General features: G+C 33.2%; 2 protein-coding genes across 5 annotated transcripts; one reads left to right on the top strand and one right to left on the bottom strand.

Moving 5' to 3' along the window:
• Positions 1 to 2085: 2085 nt before the first annotated feature.
• On the top strand, positions 2086 to 7657 carry LOC142532721 (protein DA1-like). Of its 3 annotated transcripts, XM_075639131.1 has the most exons (13): positions 2086 to 2503; positions 2573 to 2592; positions 3583 to 3700; positions 4675 to 4759; positions 4930 to 5113; positions 5203 to 5323; positions 5887 to 5970; positions 6053 to 6172; positions 6270 to 6482; positions 6607 to 6669; positions 6759 to 6877; positions 6974 to 7032; positions 7126 to 7657. In XM_075639131.1, exons 3-13 carry the CDS (start codon positions 3590 to 3592, stop codon positions 7416 to 7418), a joined length of 1452 nt encoding a protein of 483 aa, XP_075495246.1. In that variant the 5' UTR covers positions 2086 to 2503; positions 2573 to 2592; positions 3583 to 3589; the 3' UTR covers positions 7419 to 7657. The 3 variants fall into 3 exon arrangements, with proteins under 3 accessions (XP_075495246.1, XP_075495245.1, XP_075495244.1); XM_075639130.1 differs by lacking the exon at positions 2573 to 2592 and having other exon boundaries at positions 2087 to 2503; XM_075639129.1 differs by having other exon boundaries at positions 2087 to 2592.
• A 2930-nt stretch (positions 7658 to 10587) lies between these two features.
• Positions 10588 to 13557, bottom strand: LOC142533692 (uncharacterized). 2 transcript variants are annotated; one of them, XM_075640548.1, is made up of 6 exons: positions 13175 to 13557; positions 12543 to 12750; positions 11903 to 12132; positions 11631 to 11798; positions 11246 to 11525; positions 10588 to 11164 (listed from the first exon to the last, which is right to left on the bottom strand). In XM_075640548.1, the coding sequence occupies exons 2-6, from the start codon at positions 12745 to 12747 to the stop codon at positions 10938 to 10940; spliced, it is 1110 nt and encodes a 369-aa protein (XP_075496663.1). In that variant the 5' UTR covers positions 12748 to 12750; positions 13175 to 13557; the 3' UTR covers positions 10588 to 10937. The 2 variants fall into 2 exon arrangements, with proteins under 2 accessions (XP_075496663.1, XP_075496664.1); XM_075640549.1 differs by having other exon boundaries at positions 12543 to 12728; positions 13175 to 13549.
• Between the last annotated feature and the right edge of the window lie 1786 nt (positions 13558 to 15343).

Raw genomic sequence — 15343 nt, 5'->3', positions numbered from 1 at the left:
GGGTGCCTAAGCTCCTAGGCGCTTGCCCGCTTACTCAGAACACTTCTATTTTCAAATTATTGAAACGGGAACCATTATTCAAAGCTTAATTTAATTGGTCGGACACAGTCTTAATTATTAATTAATATAGAAATTGTATACATAATTAACAGAGCCATAACTCGAATTATAACGTAATTAATTAGACAGGTGTGCGTGGCTTTTGTTTTGGAATTTGTTCTTTAAAAAATATACGGTCTTTTTTTTCTTCCTGATGTTAATTTTAAATACAATACAGAAACGGTGGGTGGAATATTCTCAAGTCCAAATTGCATTTTGAATATTTAATTTGTCCATGTTGAACACGTTTTAATCCAACGCACGGCAATGGGAATTTGTTGCTACCACAAAATATTGACTACTGCTTGAAACAATTCCTACCAAAATCATTCTCTAGGGTTTCGAAGAAGTTTATAAAATTATCATTATTATTTTTATATGATCTTCTCAACTTTTTAACATATATTCGAAAAATTTACAAAATTCCATACCATACTATATTATATGAAATTATAAAAATAAAGAAATAATAGATCTAACACACAAAAATTTTGTGAGACGTATTACAAGATGAATATCTTATTGGCTCACTAATTAAAAAATAATAAAAATATTATTTATTATTATAAATATTGACATAATTGACCTACGTGTCACCAACTAATGGTCCAGACGATCATTCGCAGACATTTGGATATTGACAAAATTATAGTTCTATACTTGAAATATTGAAGGGATAATTATAAGGCTCAAATCTATTGACGCATATTTTCATTTGCAAGTGTCACCTTTCACCTTGAATTGTCCTGTTTTTTGCTCAGGGCCCACCACTATGCCAAATCATTGCTCCACATCTATGTAAAATAAACATTTCGTTTCACTTAGTAAAACTTATGCAAAACACGTATTATGAAATTATATATTTGAATTTCATTAAGTTTTTCATGTAAAATATATTATTTATTTATTTTCATGTTTAAATGACTATTTTTATTATCTACGCAATGAATATTATATATATATATATATATATATATATAATATATATATATATATATATACTTACATTTTACACATGCAAAAGTGAGCATTAGCTAATAAAAAGATCCGGAAATGAGTTTTCTCCTTTCCACAGTAATCGGGCCAAATTATGACGCCCATAAAAACCAAGGCCTGGCTCAATCAAAGTTTTGTTTATTGTAGCCCAATTCGAAAGGCCCAAATCTAATTTGTATTTTGGCCCCCATTGAGTCCACTCATATCTATTTGTTTAGCACCATATGATAACCACGTCGGTGTTTTGACATGTTTTTTGTGTGTGAATTTTTTTTTTTTTTTTATGTTAAAACAATATTTTTATTTTATTTTCTTATAAAAAAAATTTAGGAGAGGAATGGTATAATCGCTTAAAAATAAATACATATAAATAATATTTTTAATAATTTTAAAAATATTGGAAAGTAGATATGAAATTTATCAAAATAGATTTTATGATACTGTTTGTTGAATAAAAATGAAATATTTTATAATTTGACAAGGATATTTTTAGGATTTTAAAAATCTATTTTAATAATTATATCATAATCTGTATTTATTTAGTTGAGGGTTTAGAGTAATTATTTTTATTTATTAAAAAAATCATGAAAAACTATTTTAGTAAATATGTACTTAACTAAAAATATCATATCTTAATAAATTATTTTTATCTTTATTTATATTTTGAATTTTAAATAATCATATTACGTAAAATAAAATAAATTAATATTAAAAATAACTTTTATATTTTAAATTTTAATATAATCTATATATTTTTTATACAAAAAATATTTAAAATAAAAAAAATTAAATATGTATAGCGTGCGTAGAAACGTTGATATAATATGAAAGTACATATAATATATTCTGATGAAGAATAGATACAATTATTAGATACGCGGATTATATGATTGTTAACTTAACAAGGCAACAAAATCTTTCCGACATTTTAATACAAATTAATAATTACTTTACTATTTTATTTGTTTTATTTATTTCTCTTTCATTCTGTCTACTCCTCTGCACGAAATCTCGTGGCGTATGCCTATTCATCCAACTACACGGGAAAGATCACAATTTCAAAAACCCAACTGCGTTAGATGTTTTCTTAGTCTTAAAGGATAATTAGCCATTTATTTGATATTTATAAATTGACTTTGAAACCATTGTAGAATACGTGTTCTAATTTTGCTATTCTTCGTATTCACACGAATCAACATTTCCCACTAGTTTTTTTTTATTTTTATTTTTTGGGTTTCTTGGTGGATTATTAGCACAACTACTCTTATTCGTTTGTTTTAATTCATTCCTTGACTTTTTAAATTTGTCCAAGGGATTGAGGATAGAAAGATTCTGCGTGATCGATCTTTCCTTGAAAAAGTTCTCATTTTGGTGCAAAGATTCGTTTTTTGGATTAAAGCATTGAAGGGTACGTGCAGAATCGGTTTCGTTTGGTTCGTTTTGATTAATTTACCAATTTCTTCCACCACTTTTGCAGATTCTGGGGTTTATTTTCAGGTCAGCCAACTGTAAAGCTTATGCTATCTTGTGTTGTTGGTTAAAATACAGGATGATTTATTGTCTTTGAGTTTATAAGATACATTGAGCTGGAACGATCATTCCTTTGAGTTCGTGTTATTATATCTACTTTTCTTGACAATCTGAGGATCCTTGTTGTTCTGTTATAAGCTATTATATTATGTTTTGAATTTAAGCATTTGGTTTGTTAGAATCATAATTGCAAGGTAAATCGGTATTCTACTTGGTTGCCTTTTGAAGCCTTCTATTTTTTTTTCCAGAAGTTATATTTTGTTGATCAATGAACACATTTGTGCTGAATTATGCTGCATTGGACTCGCTGTTTCCTTGTTTGTTGATACAATTTGCTTCTTTTCGTGGGATACTCTTTACTTTGCATTCTTCGAAGATGATCAAATTTTCAAACATATAGAATCTTACTACATTTGTGATATCGTGCTCTATTTGTTTGAAACTTTTTTGAAACTTTAGGTAGTTAGGTTGTATCACTGACTTGTGGATTTTTCGCATTTGAGTGAGTGTCACTGCGCTTTTATGTGGTAATGTCACATTGTTATTTATTGCCACTTCGACTGATCTTTCCAATGTTTGATGTAAACGAAGCATAATTTTTTGTCAAATAAATTTGATCAAAAAGTTTTTTCATTAGCAACTTTTATTTAGAGGGGAATGTGGGTGCAGACAGATAATTTTTTAACATTTGTGCTGTCCTGGAAATTTTTGAAGTCAATAAAAAATTCTGCAAAAGTAGTGATGCCTCCATTCACATCATTTTAGATTTCAATTGGAAAGAGAAGAACTGAAAATGGACGGTGCAGTATATAGTTTGTATATGTGTCTCTCTGTTTCTGAGAGTTCTTCATTTTTCCCTCATTCATCTCTTGTTATCCCTCAAAATGGTGTGTCCTGCTTCTACTTCTTTATTTGTAGTTTGGTTGACGAGGCTCTACTGGCCTGTGCCATTTGCAGTTAACCAATGGGCTGGCTTAGCAAAATTTTCAACGGTTCAAACCATAAAGTTTCAGAGGGGCTACATAATTGGAGAAATGAAGCAGATAATGTTGCTAATCGTCCATCTAATTCACCGGTGAGTGCTTATCTTTTCTATCTTCTTCTCAGTTCTCACTTCTCACAAATCTAACATGATTGACGAACCTACATGAGGTTATTGTTACCTTGTATCCGACAAGTTGCTAGAGGCAGAAAGAAGGAAGCTCAGTTGATCCTATGTTTCCTCTAATTATGCTGATAAATTCATTGTTTTTTAAAAATTTCAATTTCCATTTATTTTTTTCCTGAACGTTGAAAGTTGATTCTAGATATGTTGTTTTCTACCATAGAAGCATAGAACTGGATACTCTTGAAACCAAATCCGAATGAACTTTCTTATAATTTTTTTTACTTCAAGTTCATGTTGCAAAATGCAGCTTCAGAATTTGGCGACAGTTCAAACCAAGCCAACATTGAAGATAATTAAATTGGCGGATGTAATATTCCATTCGGGGCGGAAAGTTGTATATAGTATTTAATGGCACAAACCATAACTACATACTCCCTCAAAGTTTACGTCAATAATGTATTGAGAACGTATGCTAACTTCAGGTCATCTACTTACGTTCTTTGCTAGTCTGATTTGCCTGATGTGTAACTATTATGCTTTGGTGCTCCAAGATATTGATGTATTGAGTTTAGGTTTGTTGTTTGCATATTATACTTAACATGCTAAATGATTTTGTGAAAAACGAAAATTGTCCATCGAAGGCAACAAAATCACAGAGATATTGTACATAAAGCATCATAAGTCAGCTGGGTAGAGATGGATTTTTAATACTCGATATTATACGTATAATGATAGGCTTATTATGGGCTCAAGTCAAATAGATATGTTGAGGGGACAAAAATGATGTCCTTTCACATGTAGTTGTTTTTCACTCACGTAGACTAATTGTTTCCTTGGTGGCATCATGGCATGAGTTCACTTTTCGACAGATGAATTAATTATTTTATTTGCGTATTATATTTTTTGTATAAAAAGTTTGTTGTCGATAAACATTGGTGTAGGAGTTGTGGTCAGAGACTGAAGATATAGAACATGCTATTGCTCTCTCTCTTTCAGAAGAAGATCAGAAAAGAAAAGCTGTGGTAGGTGAGTTTGCAGTTCGCTTTCAGAACAGATGAATCTTGAAATTGTGTAAATTTAAAATTTGGATTAAAGTGCTTGTCACTTTTGATTCCGTTATTACAGTTTTGTCTATTTCTTCTAATGCATACGAGATTACTGAAAATCACGAATATGAATATCTTTCAATGAGACAGATAGTCAACCACAATTGAAAGAAGATGAACTGCTTGCTCGGGCCCTACAGGAGCGTTTGAACGCTGAGTCGTCATATGACAATGGTCTCCAAAATGAATATGGACGCAGTTTTGGATTTGGATATGGGCATGGTTATGATGACCTTTACCAACCTATAACGTTCCCCTACTCGACAAGCTTCAGGTAATTAGACTTCAATATCATTCAAACACAATAATAGAAAATATTTTTTGTTCTTTTAATTCCATTATCACATTGTTTTTTGATTCTAGGATTTGCGCTGGCTGTAATACAGAGATTGGCCATGGACGATTTTTGAGTTGTATGGGTGCTGTTTGGCATCCAGAATGCTTTAGATGTTATGGATGCAAGCAACCAATATCAGATTATGAGGTACCACAATTCTGACAGTCCATGAACACTTTCTAGACTGCCCATCTTATAGTGACTGATACTAGAACTCAGTACATATGGTATATGCTTATATAATATAATTTGGACTACATGAATGGATGTTCTAATATGTGATTTTTAAATTCTGGTCCTAAATAATTTGGGAGTAATGGTAAAATATTCCATTGATATGAAGGCTTATTCTTGAACATGAAAGGGGTGCACGGTGGTCGATGTCCGATTAAGAAACCAAAATAATTGAATTTATTCATGTGCATAAATAAGGTCAAATGCAATATAATATTGATATTTTATACTTTTTAACCAGCTTATTGATTTGATTTATGAGCTTGAAATGCTTTAATCAGCATTATGGTTTTACTGAAATGGAAAGCTTTCTAACATTTTATGATATTTGTTATTTTTTCATAAAAAGACTATATATGCTCCCAATTTTGAAATTTAAACGCAGAGGCAATTTCGAGTTAAAATAGTCATATTTGGAGCGGCATCAATCCCTTTAGAATGTCAAAGAAACCTCAATCAGTATTTTTCTGCTGCAGTTTTCTGTGTCTGGAAGCTACTCATATCATAAAGCTTGCTACAGGGTGTCTTATCATCCGAAATGTGATGTCTGCCAGCACTTTGTAAGTTTCTCATGGCATGGATTATCGTGCTCATCTACTTTTGTTTTATTAATAAGGTTTAACTCTTCTCCTCCTCCCACAGATTCGAACAAATGCAGCCGGTCTTATTGAATATAGGGCACATCCTTTTTGGTCCCAGAAATACTGTCCTAGTCATGAGCATGATGGAACTCCTCGGTGCTGTAGTTGCGAGCGTATGGAGGTTTGTGTAACAAATCACTCCAAATCTGTAGAAACCCAGTTATTTTTTCATGAAACCTTAATGGAGTTTAATTGATTAAATGTTTGTCTTGTTTCAGTCATGGGACTCGAGATGTGCTGTCCTTAATGATGGCCGAAAGCTCTGCTTGGAGTGCCTGGACTCTTCTATCATGGATACCAATGAGTGCCAGCCCCTTTTACATGACATACAAGATTTCTTTGTGGCATTAAATATGAAAGTGACTCAGAAAATTCCTATACTCTTGGTTGAGAGGCAGGCACTGAATGAAGCCATGGGTGGAGAGAGGCATGTAAGAAACTTCACCTCACTAAAGAAAAACCTTAACTCTATTTTCGAAACTTTGTTGCTTGTCTTTGTTGCACCAGCTGTTTATACTGGTAGGTGGCCTTTAATTTGATTCTCTTTTCTTGCAGGGGCATCATCATGTACCTGAGACTCGAGGTCTCTGTCTTTCCGAGGAACAAACTATTAGCACTGTAAGGGTTTGTCGGGTTTGTCGCCAATTTCATTTCCTCGTATCTTCTTTTGATTTAAATTTGCTCTTTTTTATCATTTGGATCACCAGATTTTGCGGCGACCAAGATTGGGTGCTGGAAACCAAATCTTTGGTATGAGAACAGAGCCTTATAAACTAAGACGACATTGTGAAGTGACTGCAATTCTCATTTTATACGGTCTTCCGAGGTCTTTGTATTATTATTATTATTATTTCTCTTATTGCACTTCTTAAAATTCTTTTTAAGTTTTCTTTCTTTTCTGATTCTTGTTGTATTCATGCAGGTTGCTGACAGGGTCAATATTAGCTCATGAGATGATGCATGCTTGGCTTCGACTAAACGGTATTTTCTCATACCTTCCCCCTATTATATATTTGTCGTCATCATTTATCAAGAGCGTGAATAATCAACATGTTTTCCGTGATCTTCTGAAAGGTTACCGAAATCTGAGACAAGATGTTGAAGAAGGTATCTGCCAAGTCATCGCCAATATGTGGTTGGAATCCCAGAGTCAGTCTTCTTCTGATAGTAACAAGGCATCAACCTCAAGACTGGGGGCAAGGTCTCCTTTTGAGAGAAAACTTGGCATGTTTTTCAAAAATCAGATTGCAACAGACACATCTGAGATATATGGAAATGGTTTTAGAGCTGCTAACCAAGCGGTGCTGAAGTTTGGCTTACGGAGGACTCTTGACCACATGAGGGAGACAGGAAACTTTCCTCGTTGAAATTCAGTTGCAGACTTGATTACTTCTTCCCTTCCGAGTTTATATTTTGTTGCCAAATTATAGCTGGGTCTTTCATGTATTAGCTTCTATGGCCAATCTATATAGAACAATACTAGTCAGTACAGAAGCTGTAAGGATAGGTTTAGGGAGTCATTTTTATACCTTGTATTTTCAAATTCTTGAATATTTTTCTTGAAAAATAATAACATTCATGTTCGTTATTGATTTTTTTTTGTTTTTAGATTTAGCAGTGTGTATTATTATACTACAAACTTCATTTGTTTGCTATCTAATATGAAAATATAATATCTAGAAGTACAGGGGATGGGCCTAAGGTAGTGACTTAATTTTCCTTGTTGAACGCCGTCTTATCAAGTGACTTGTGCCACTGCGCTTGACTTTTGCAGATTCCATTGCACTTTCAGAAGGACCGAAACTACCTCAACCATACTTGGTCGATTTTCAGGATCTTGCACCAAGCAGCTTAAACTTAATTTCACCACTTGAATGGCCCATCCCGTTCCTCCATTTTCGGCGAGACAAAGGTTCAATGAAACAGGTTAGCCCAGTTTCTGAATTTTCGCTTTCCACTATAGCTGCTACTTCGTCGACAGTAATTTTTCCTTTGCCATCCTGCCTAAATACTGCATATTTTCCTGTGAACAATTCGAATAGCAGCACTCCAAATGCAAACACGTCAACCCTGGGAGTAATTGGACCTGTGTCCATATACTCAGGCGCCGTGTATGCTTCAGTGCCCACCACCTTTGTTATTACATCATCAGAGTTCACTTTTTCTTGCCAGACTAAAATTTGCAATCTTTGCTCTTAGATTGCTGTCAAGAAGAATATTGCTGCTTCTTATATCATTGTGGATATACGCTGGTTTTATGAAGATACAGAAGCCCATTGGCCACATCAAGTGCAATTTGAATCCTCTCATTCCACGCCTTTTTGCTGTCGGATCCTCTTCTGCCAAGCCATTCTTGGAGGAGCCATTTATCATGTACTTATACTCGTATACAACGTATTTGTCATCTTTATGTTCACTGAATCCATGAAGTTTCACTATATTGAAGTGGTTGATCTGATACAGTATCTTCACCTCGGTTCGTGAGTCCCCACCAATCTTTTTGACACCGAAAACATCTCTTCCAAATTTCCACGGTAAACACCCCCCTTCATCCTTCTCTTCTCTCGAAAATTCCTTGTTACCTTTTTTACTTCAGTGAATTTGAACACTTTGAGAACACGCTGTAATCTTGCAATTTCAAGAACCAAGTCTTCTGGAGAATACTTTTCATTTCTTCGTCTCTTTTCTAGAATCGGGGTTCTATTCTTGCTGCACTGGAAGATAACTGGCAGAATAAGAAACAGTACCAGAGAAAAGACTCCTGCAGATATACCAGCAGTTGAGAGTACTTTCTTTGATCTGTGTTTTCTAGCAACAGGTGCAGGAAAAGGTGGTGGCCTCACTTTATTACCACAAGTTACAGTGTTTGTACTCGAGGGTTCCCTCTGTATTGGAATTAAGATTGTTGTGAGAGGATAGATCGTGAAACGCTCATCAGGAAAATGATTTGCTTCAGTAATGCTCGTTAAACTTCCGTTGAATCTTTTACTCAAACCATAAAGGGTATCTCCCACGCCAATGGAGTATGTCAGCAAATACTTAGTTCCTGTTAGAACTTGCCCCCTCGTTGGACATGCACATCGCTGAGGAACTCGAAAGTTTGATAGATTTGCAGGTTGACAATCCCGGGAACGTGTCGTTTGAAATAATATGATATGTTTCATGGTTGCCTAGAACCTGGTAAGTGGTGATGGCTTGATAGTACCAACCTGAACATGTACAATTCACTGGAACTATAACTTCTTGCAGTGTTTTGAAAACTGTATGCTGCTTGACATTATCGGTTTTCATGATTTCTGATTGGTCAGATGATGTGAGAGTTGCAATGGTCGGAACTGTGTTGAATGGAGATCTTGCTGTGAAGACCAGAAAAGCTCGGCAAGAGGAGGATTCGCCATTACATGCATAGAGAAAAGATTCAGATGCATTTGTTTCTCCACTGCTGGTGCATTTCGAATTTTCGATGCTGCATTTCCTACATATTTCTGCTGCGTGTTTATGCATGGAGTGAAGAAAGAGAGAGATATTAAATAAGTGAGAACCAGTTCATTTGTATGTTTTGGTGGAATTATTTCGTGCTTGATTCATTCGCAAGGGCTCTTGAATTTAAACAACTGCAATGGTAACAGGAATTAACGCGTGGAAGGATTACTAAATTATGGATTTGGTCTACAGAATATAATGTAGGGACAAGAATCAAGAATTCAAGGAAGAAATTAGTTTATGTTAAGGCAAAATACTTATTTAAAATTGCTTCAGTAACTTGGTGCTCGTATTTGATGGGGAATTTATAATTTGTTACAAATAAATATTTGACATCATACCTTCTATTATACACAGGTGAGTTTTCCTCTTATTGTGTTTTGTATAAGATGATCAGTCGATCATATCAAAGTAAAATTAAAAAATATTGATAAATCTCGCTTTTTTTCAAATGAGATGACAAAAAACCGGAAATAGAATTTTCAATTCATATTTTAGTCCGAGCAAATATATTTATTTTTTAATGAAATTAATTATTTATAGGAAAAATAATACATACACATTAATTATATAGACAAATTGATAAAATTATAATATCTCCAAAAGCATAAAATCGCATCACTACAATTATTCATTTAATAAATTTTGAAATCAATATGAAAGTAATAATACTATCAAATTATTGTAATATTATATTAAAATTAAAACAGGTATTCAATGAACCATTAAGCGCATTTAATACAGTCAATCCTAGGTTGATTATTTATTCGACCAAATTGACTTTCTAGCTGGCAAGCGCCCCAATTACGTTCAACCCCACTCATATATTGTAGGCATACGACTTAAAAACCATCGAATTTTTAAAAACTATATTTTCCTATGAAATTAAAATTTTAGTAAAATACATCATTGAGACAAATGAATTACGGAACTAAGTAACTTAGAAACCAATTACGATTGCTTAAATTTTTTAAAAAAAAAAGTTTTAAAAAAAATTTAAACTTAGACGGAACTAATTTTAAGATTATCTACACAAAAGACATTTAATAACTGGAAGAGATTTTATGTATATATTTAATTAAATCAGGCACAAGTATTACAGGCCAATTTTGTTGCCTCGGGCTGGCTGGGCCATAGAATGACAAGAGTTCAAGTGTGTTTCAGCTAAATCACGCTGTGTAACACTTTACATTACGAATGATGATGCACAATCTAAATGGATGTTACAGTTGCAGTTTCCCTTAGTGGGTAAACTGCTTTTTACAAGAAGGTAAAGACACATTCTTGCTCCCTAATACACGGTAGCATTGACATCTCATTTGCTTGTTCTTTGAACACCTATCCAGATGCTAAGGAAACCCGAATGTCCTACTTCTTTGCAGTATGATTTGTTGACGATCGACTTAAAAGTAAGCGAAACAGAAATACTGCTTGAGCCTGATTTTCTTTCTGCCTGCATCATTCTCCTTCTTCACCCGGTTCAAAAGTGCGTGTGTGTTTGCATCACTGAAATTTGAATTGCTTTCATCTCTCGTTTCCGATGCATCCCTTTTTGTAGAATGCTCTAGCATGTGTTCGTCTGTTACAGGTTCATTTTTGGAAGTATTTGCAGCGCCAGTGAATATAGATCCTAGGTAGAAATTCAAAGTGAAAGAAGTGACCTTTATAAGTAACTAAGCTACTGCTTTATATGCTAAAGATACTGACATACCTGATGAGGGAGGAACAATAATTACATCATTTGATTTAACTGATGTGGCGATGCTGTATCCAGAAGTCAAATGCTTTCCCTCTGTATCAGCAACATCCCCTTCCTCAAGTTCACGTAATAAGGCCAACGAATCAAAACATTCATCTGATAACTTGCTAGGACAGCTTGAGTTCTGTGAACTCGAAGAATGTGATTCAGGACCTCCTAAATCATTCAATTCCAAGAAGTCTTCTCTCAAGAAACAATTGAAATCAGCGATTTCTTGTGGAGAAGAGTTTGCCTGCCAAATACAGAATATAACAAAGAGCAAAGAATTAAGGGGTACATTAAGAAAGGAATCCAGTTTCTATCTAATATAACCCACAGCAAATGTAATTCTGCCCACCTTAGATTCACTTTTAGAATCTTGCTGTAAGTTATTATCAGTTTTTGGAATAATTGATGCCCTTGAACTAACATCCTGTGATTCAACGGTGTTTTTGCAGCCTTTGGTGTATGTCTCGTTTATTTGATTGCCGTTGCAGTGGAAGACTCTACACAGTAATGTGAACTCCTGCAAAATGGCCAACCAAACAAACAACGTGATTTGCGGGTTGACCTTTATATAACTAAGCCACACCATAAAGAATATGCATCATTTTTTTATGCAGTAGCTACCTCTGGGTTATTTTTTTCAGACAATAATTCCTTTTGACTAATGCTATACTCTTGCATAACCCAATCTGTTCTTTGAGCATGAGGGGCTTCACCTTCGTAATATTCTAGAGTAGAGCGCCATCCATTTATCACAGAGTTCGAGTATATCCCACAAGCTTGTCCTTTGAGCTTCCAGAATCCGAAAACTGGTTCTTTTTTCTCATTCGACTGTACTAAGTACCAAATCCCTTCTGCAAGTACCCCACACAAAACAGAAGTAAGCGGATTTTAACTTTAGAACAGTGAGCAAGTATGTATGGTTCGCAGATCTTTACGAGGCAGTATCATTACTTAACATTGAAATTACCATAAAAACACATCATTCAACTCAAAGAAATCGATCCATATGACTGTATATGCTCAAACCTACATGTATATATATGATAGGGACACCGAAGGATCCGGGAAAAAAGCCCGTTTTATTATATATAACTGAGTATCAAGTTCCGAGGAATTGAATCAATAGTACCCACCAATTATATCATCAGGATCATCCAATAAATCCAGATCTATAGTCGATAGCAAATTAACTCGTTCTCCAAAATTTGCTGAAAAGATTGAAGACTAAAAAATGAAATAGTGAATGAAAATTGAAGTTAACCTGGTAAATCCGCGGGCCGGTACAGGTAAGGGATTGAACCTGCCAGCACGTTATTTGGGAGACAGAGTCCTGGTGTGTATCCATCCAGGAACAAAAATATTTGCTCATCAGTCCAGTAGAAACCAATTTCAGCAGGAGATGACGGTGGCTGCGCTGGAGGACACATCACACATGGGAATCCAAATGCTACAGAGGCATGGTGCATAGTCTAGATTAATAAGAATGAGAGATAAACCAAAAAATCGACTCTTGAGCTAGTTGGTCAAAGAGAACAAATAAAGGGCATGGAGTCCGGATTATGATAATTGAGAAGAAAAAATTCACAAGTTCGAGTTCACATCTGTTAAAAAGATTCACAGTGAGTTGATCGAACTGAAACTATAGGTCTTAAAGGACCCATACTTCCAAAATTAAAATTTTCCAATGAAATGTTATAAATAGACATATCATCCAGTCAAGAATATTCTGTGCCATAAAAGCCACAATGAGTTTTCAACCCCTTCATCCAAAGCACAAAAGATCAATCAAACATCAAATCAACACCGAGATAATACAGCATCAATTCCCAAATTTGGAAACAACTTAATTAATAGCCAAATAAGAATCAAAACCAAGATCATGAAAATAGGGACCTTTTCAAATACCCAGAAAGTGAACTCTATCGCTCTGCTTCACTTCATGAGTCAGACAAACTCAGCTCTATTTCAAATTTAGGTTGATCAAGAGAGAATTTGGAATAAGGGTTCTACTTATAGGGGCTTGCTGTTCGGGTTTTTATAAGCTAAGGGGCTGACATGTTTGCCCAAGGCCAAGCTCACAGTCCAGTCCAGTCTCCTACATTTGGTGAAATAACATATAAAAATGGGTTTCTTCTCCTACTCGTCCTCGTACGTGGCACTCCACTAGTGGCTGGATTACGCAGACTGTGAGGATAAAGACAAAGATTCCATGCCACACGGAGCCCACATATGAAGAAGTCACTCGCGAATTCACTGGGTTTGCTGACGCAATCACCCGACCGCTTGCTGACGCCATTAATGACGGCATTGTCAGGATAACTGATAGAGCATTTCAATCAATTTATTTTCAAACAAAAACATCAATTCACCTTATTTATTGATATTCCAAGACATATTTCTTTGATTTGTCGTTTCAAAAACGTCTTAGGAGGATAATTTTGTGAATTATGAGAATATTGAATGGTGATAGCTAAAAATGTTTAACAATAACTAACCACGTGTATAACATAATACTGGTGCACCGACGCACGCGTTGCGTGCTTGTATAATATTTTTTATAATTTATTTATAATTTATTTGATTTATATTTAAATGATGATCAAAATATAATTATAAGAAATAGTGAGAGACTACACTGTAATTTTGATATATAAATTAAAAAATAAATCGAAAAATAAAAGAATAAAAAAATAACCTAAGTGAGAATTGAACCTATGACATAAACCCAAAAACCAATGATTTGGTCCGTTGAACTACATATAACTTACATTAAAATTTTAACATTTTATTAATATAAATAATTATTAAAACAGACCATGACACCAAAATTAATTACTCTAAGGATCTCAAACTTAATAAAATAGTATAGAAGTACAGATATATTATATATTTTAAAAATATTTTGATAAAAATGATTTTTGATATTAAAGAGCAAAGACTAAAACAGTATATTTCTAACACAGATTGTGTGAATTATTAATTGCATATATGAAAAAACAGTGTTCATTTAAGAAATTAATCGAATGCATTGTACTTAAGCGTATTTTAAGCAAATCCAATATTATACCATCATTTCAAACCTTATTATAAAGTGTTGAGCTATTATAACTGTGTGATCTTGCATTATATATAGTAAAAGATAGTAAAAACATGTAGTTAGTTTTATAATATAGATGATATTTTAGGCAAACAAAAAATTATATCATGACTTTGTATGATTAGTATAAGGTGTTATTTTATTCTGTATACTAGTAAAAGATGCACACGCGTTACATGTATTATTATTATTTTTAAATTTGATCAGATGATACTAAACAATTATCTCAAAATTATTTTTAATTTAGAAGAGCGGTTCGATTTAAACGAGAAGTTTTGTTTAAATTTTTTCGATGTAAAATATGAAGTGACTTGAAGAGGTTTTTAATAGGGTAATAAGGGTAATTATGAAATTAAATATTTTGGTGTCCTATAAAGTAATTACTCTAAGGGTCTCACACTTAATAATATATATAGTATTTATTAAAAGATATTAAAATACTGTTACCAATTGGGGATTTTATTACCTTCTTGATTTCATTTGAAATTTGATTCTCATGGTCGAGTTTTATTTATTTTTCTCTAATTCATGCGTCAAGTTTCAATAATATTGGACATGTCTTTAAAAAATTTATCAGTGTTTTATAAACGAAAAAAATTAAAGCATGTATTTTGATAAGATTTACAAAAACGTTTTAGATTATTTTTTTTAAAATGTTCTCGAAATATAATTTTTTTTAAAAAAATTGAAAGTTGTTTTTTGACGTTTTAAAAATAAAAACATGAGTTAAATGAGAATTAAAATAGTTTTATATAATAGTTGTCCAATCAGTTTCTTAATTATTTTTAACTATAATTTATTTTTTAAAATATTAACTATAAAAATGTTTTTATAGAACAACTTTCAAAATACATCTTTATTTTTAAACAACTTTTAAATCTTTTATAAAATATTTGTAAAAAACAATTTTGTTTTTGTTGTCTTGTATGCTGATTTATTTTCGATTTTCATACTTTATATTATAA

The sequence above is a fragment of the Primulina tabacum genome, chromosome 18 (assembly GCF_025594145.1).
Source record: "Primulina tabacum isolate GXHZ01 chromosome 18, ASM2559414v2, whole genome shotgun sequence".
In the NCBI taxonomy this organism is placed as follows: Eukaryota; Viridiplantae; Streptophyta; class Magnoliopsida; order Lamiales; family Gesneriaceae; genus Primulina; species Primulina tabacum.
Note: the sequence above shows the minus strand (reverse complement) of the source record. Positions and strands in the feature narration are given on the sequence as shown.

Bases quoted from the DNA above. Each gene is read 5' to 3' on its own strand.
- LOC142532721 (XM_075639131.1), top strand. From the start codon at position 3,590: ATGGGCTGGCTTAGCAAAATTTTCAACGGTTCAAACCATAAAGTTTCA. The intron at 3,701-4,674 runs GTGAGTGCTTAT...ACATTGGTGTAG, and splicing joins ATCGTCCATCTAATTCACCG to GAGTTGTGGTCAGAGACTGA. The intron at 5,114-5,202 runs GTAATTAGACTT...TTTTGATTCTAG, and splicing joins CCCTACTCGACAAGCTTCAG to GATTTGCGCTGGCTGTAATA.
- LOC142533692 (XM_075640548.1), bottom strand. From the start codon at position 12,747: ATGCACCATGCCTCTGTAGCATTTGGATTCCCATGTGTGATGTGTCCT. The intron at 11,526-11,630 runs GTGGGCAGAATT...TGTATTTGGCAG, and splicing joins ATTCTAAAAGTGAATCTAAG to GCAAACTCTTCTCCACAAGA. The intron at 11,165-11,245 runs GTATGTCAGTAT...ATTTCTACCTAG, and splicing joins TATTGTTCCTCCCTCATCAG to GATCTATATTCACTGGCGCT.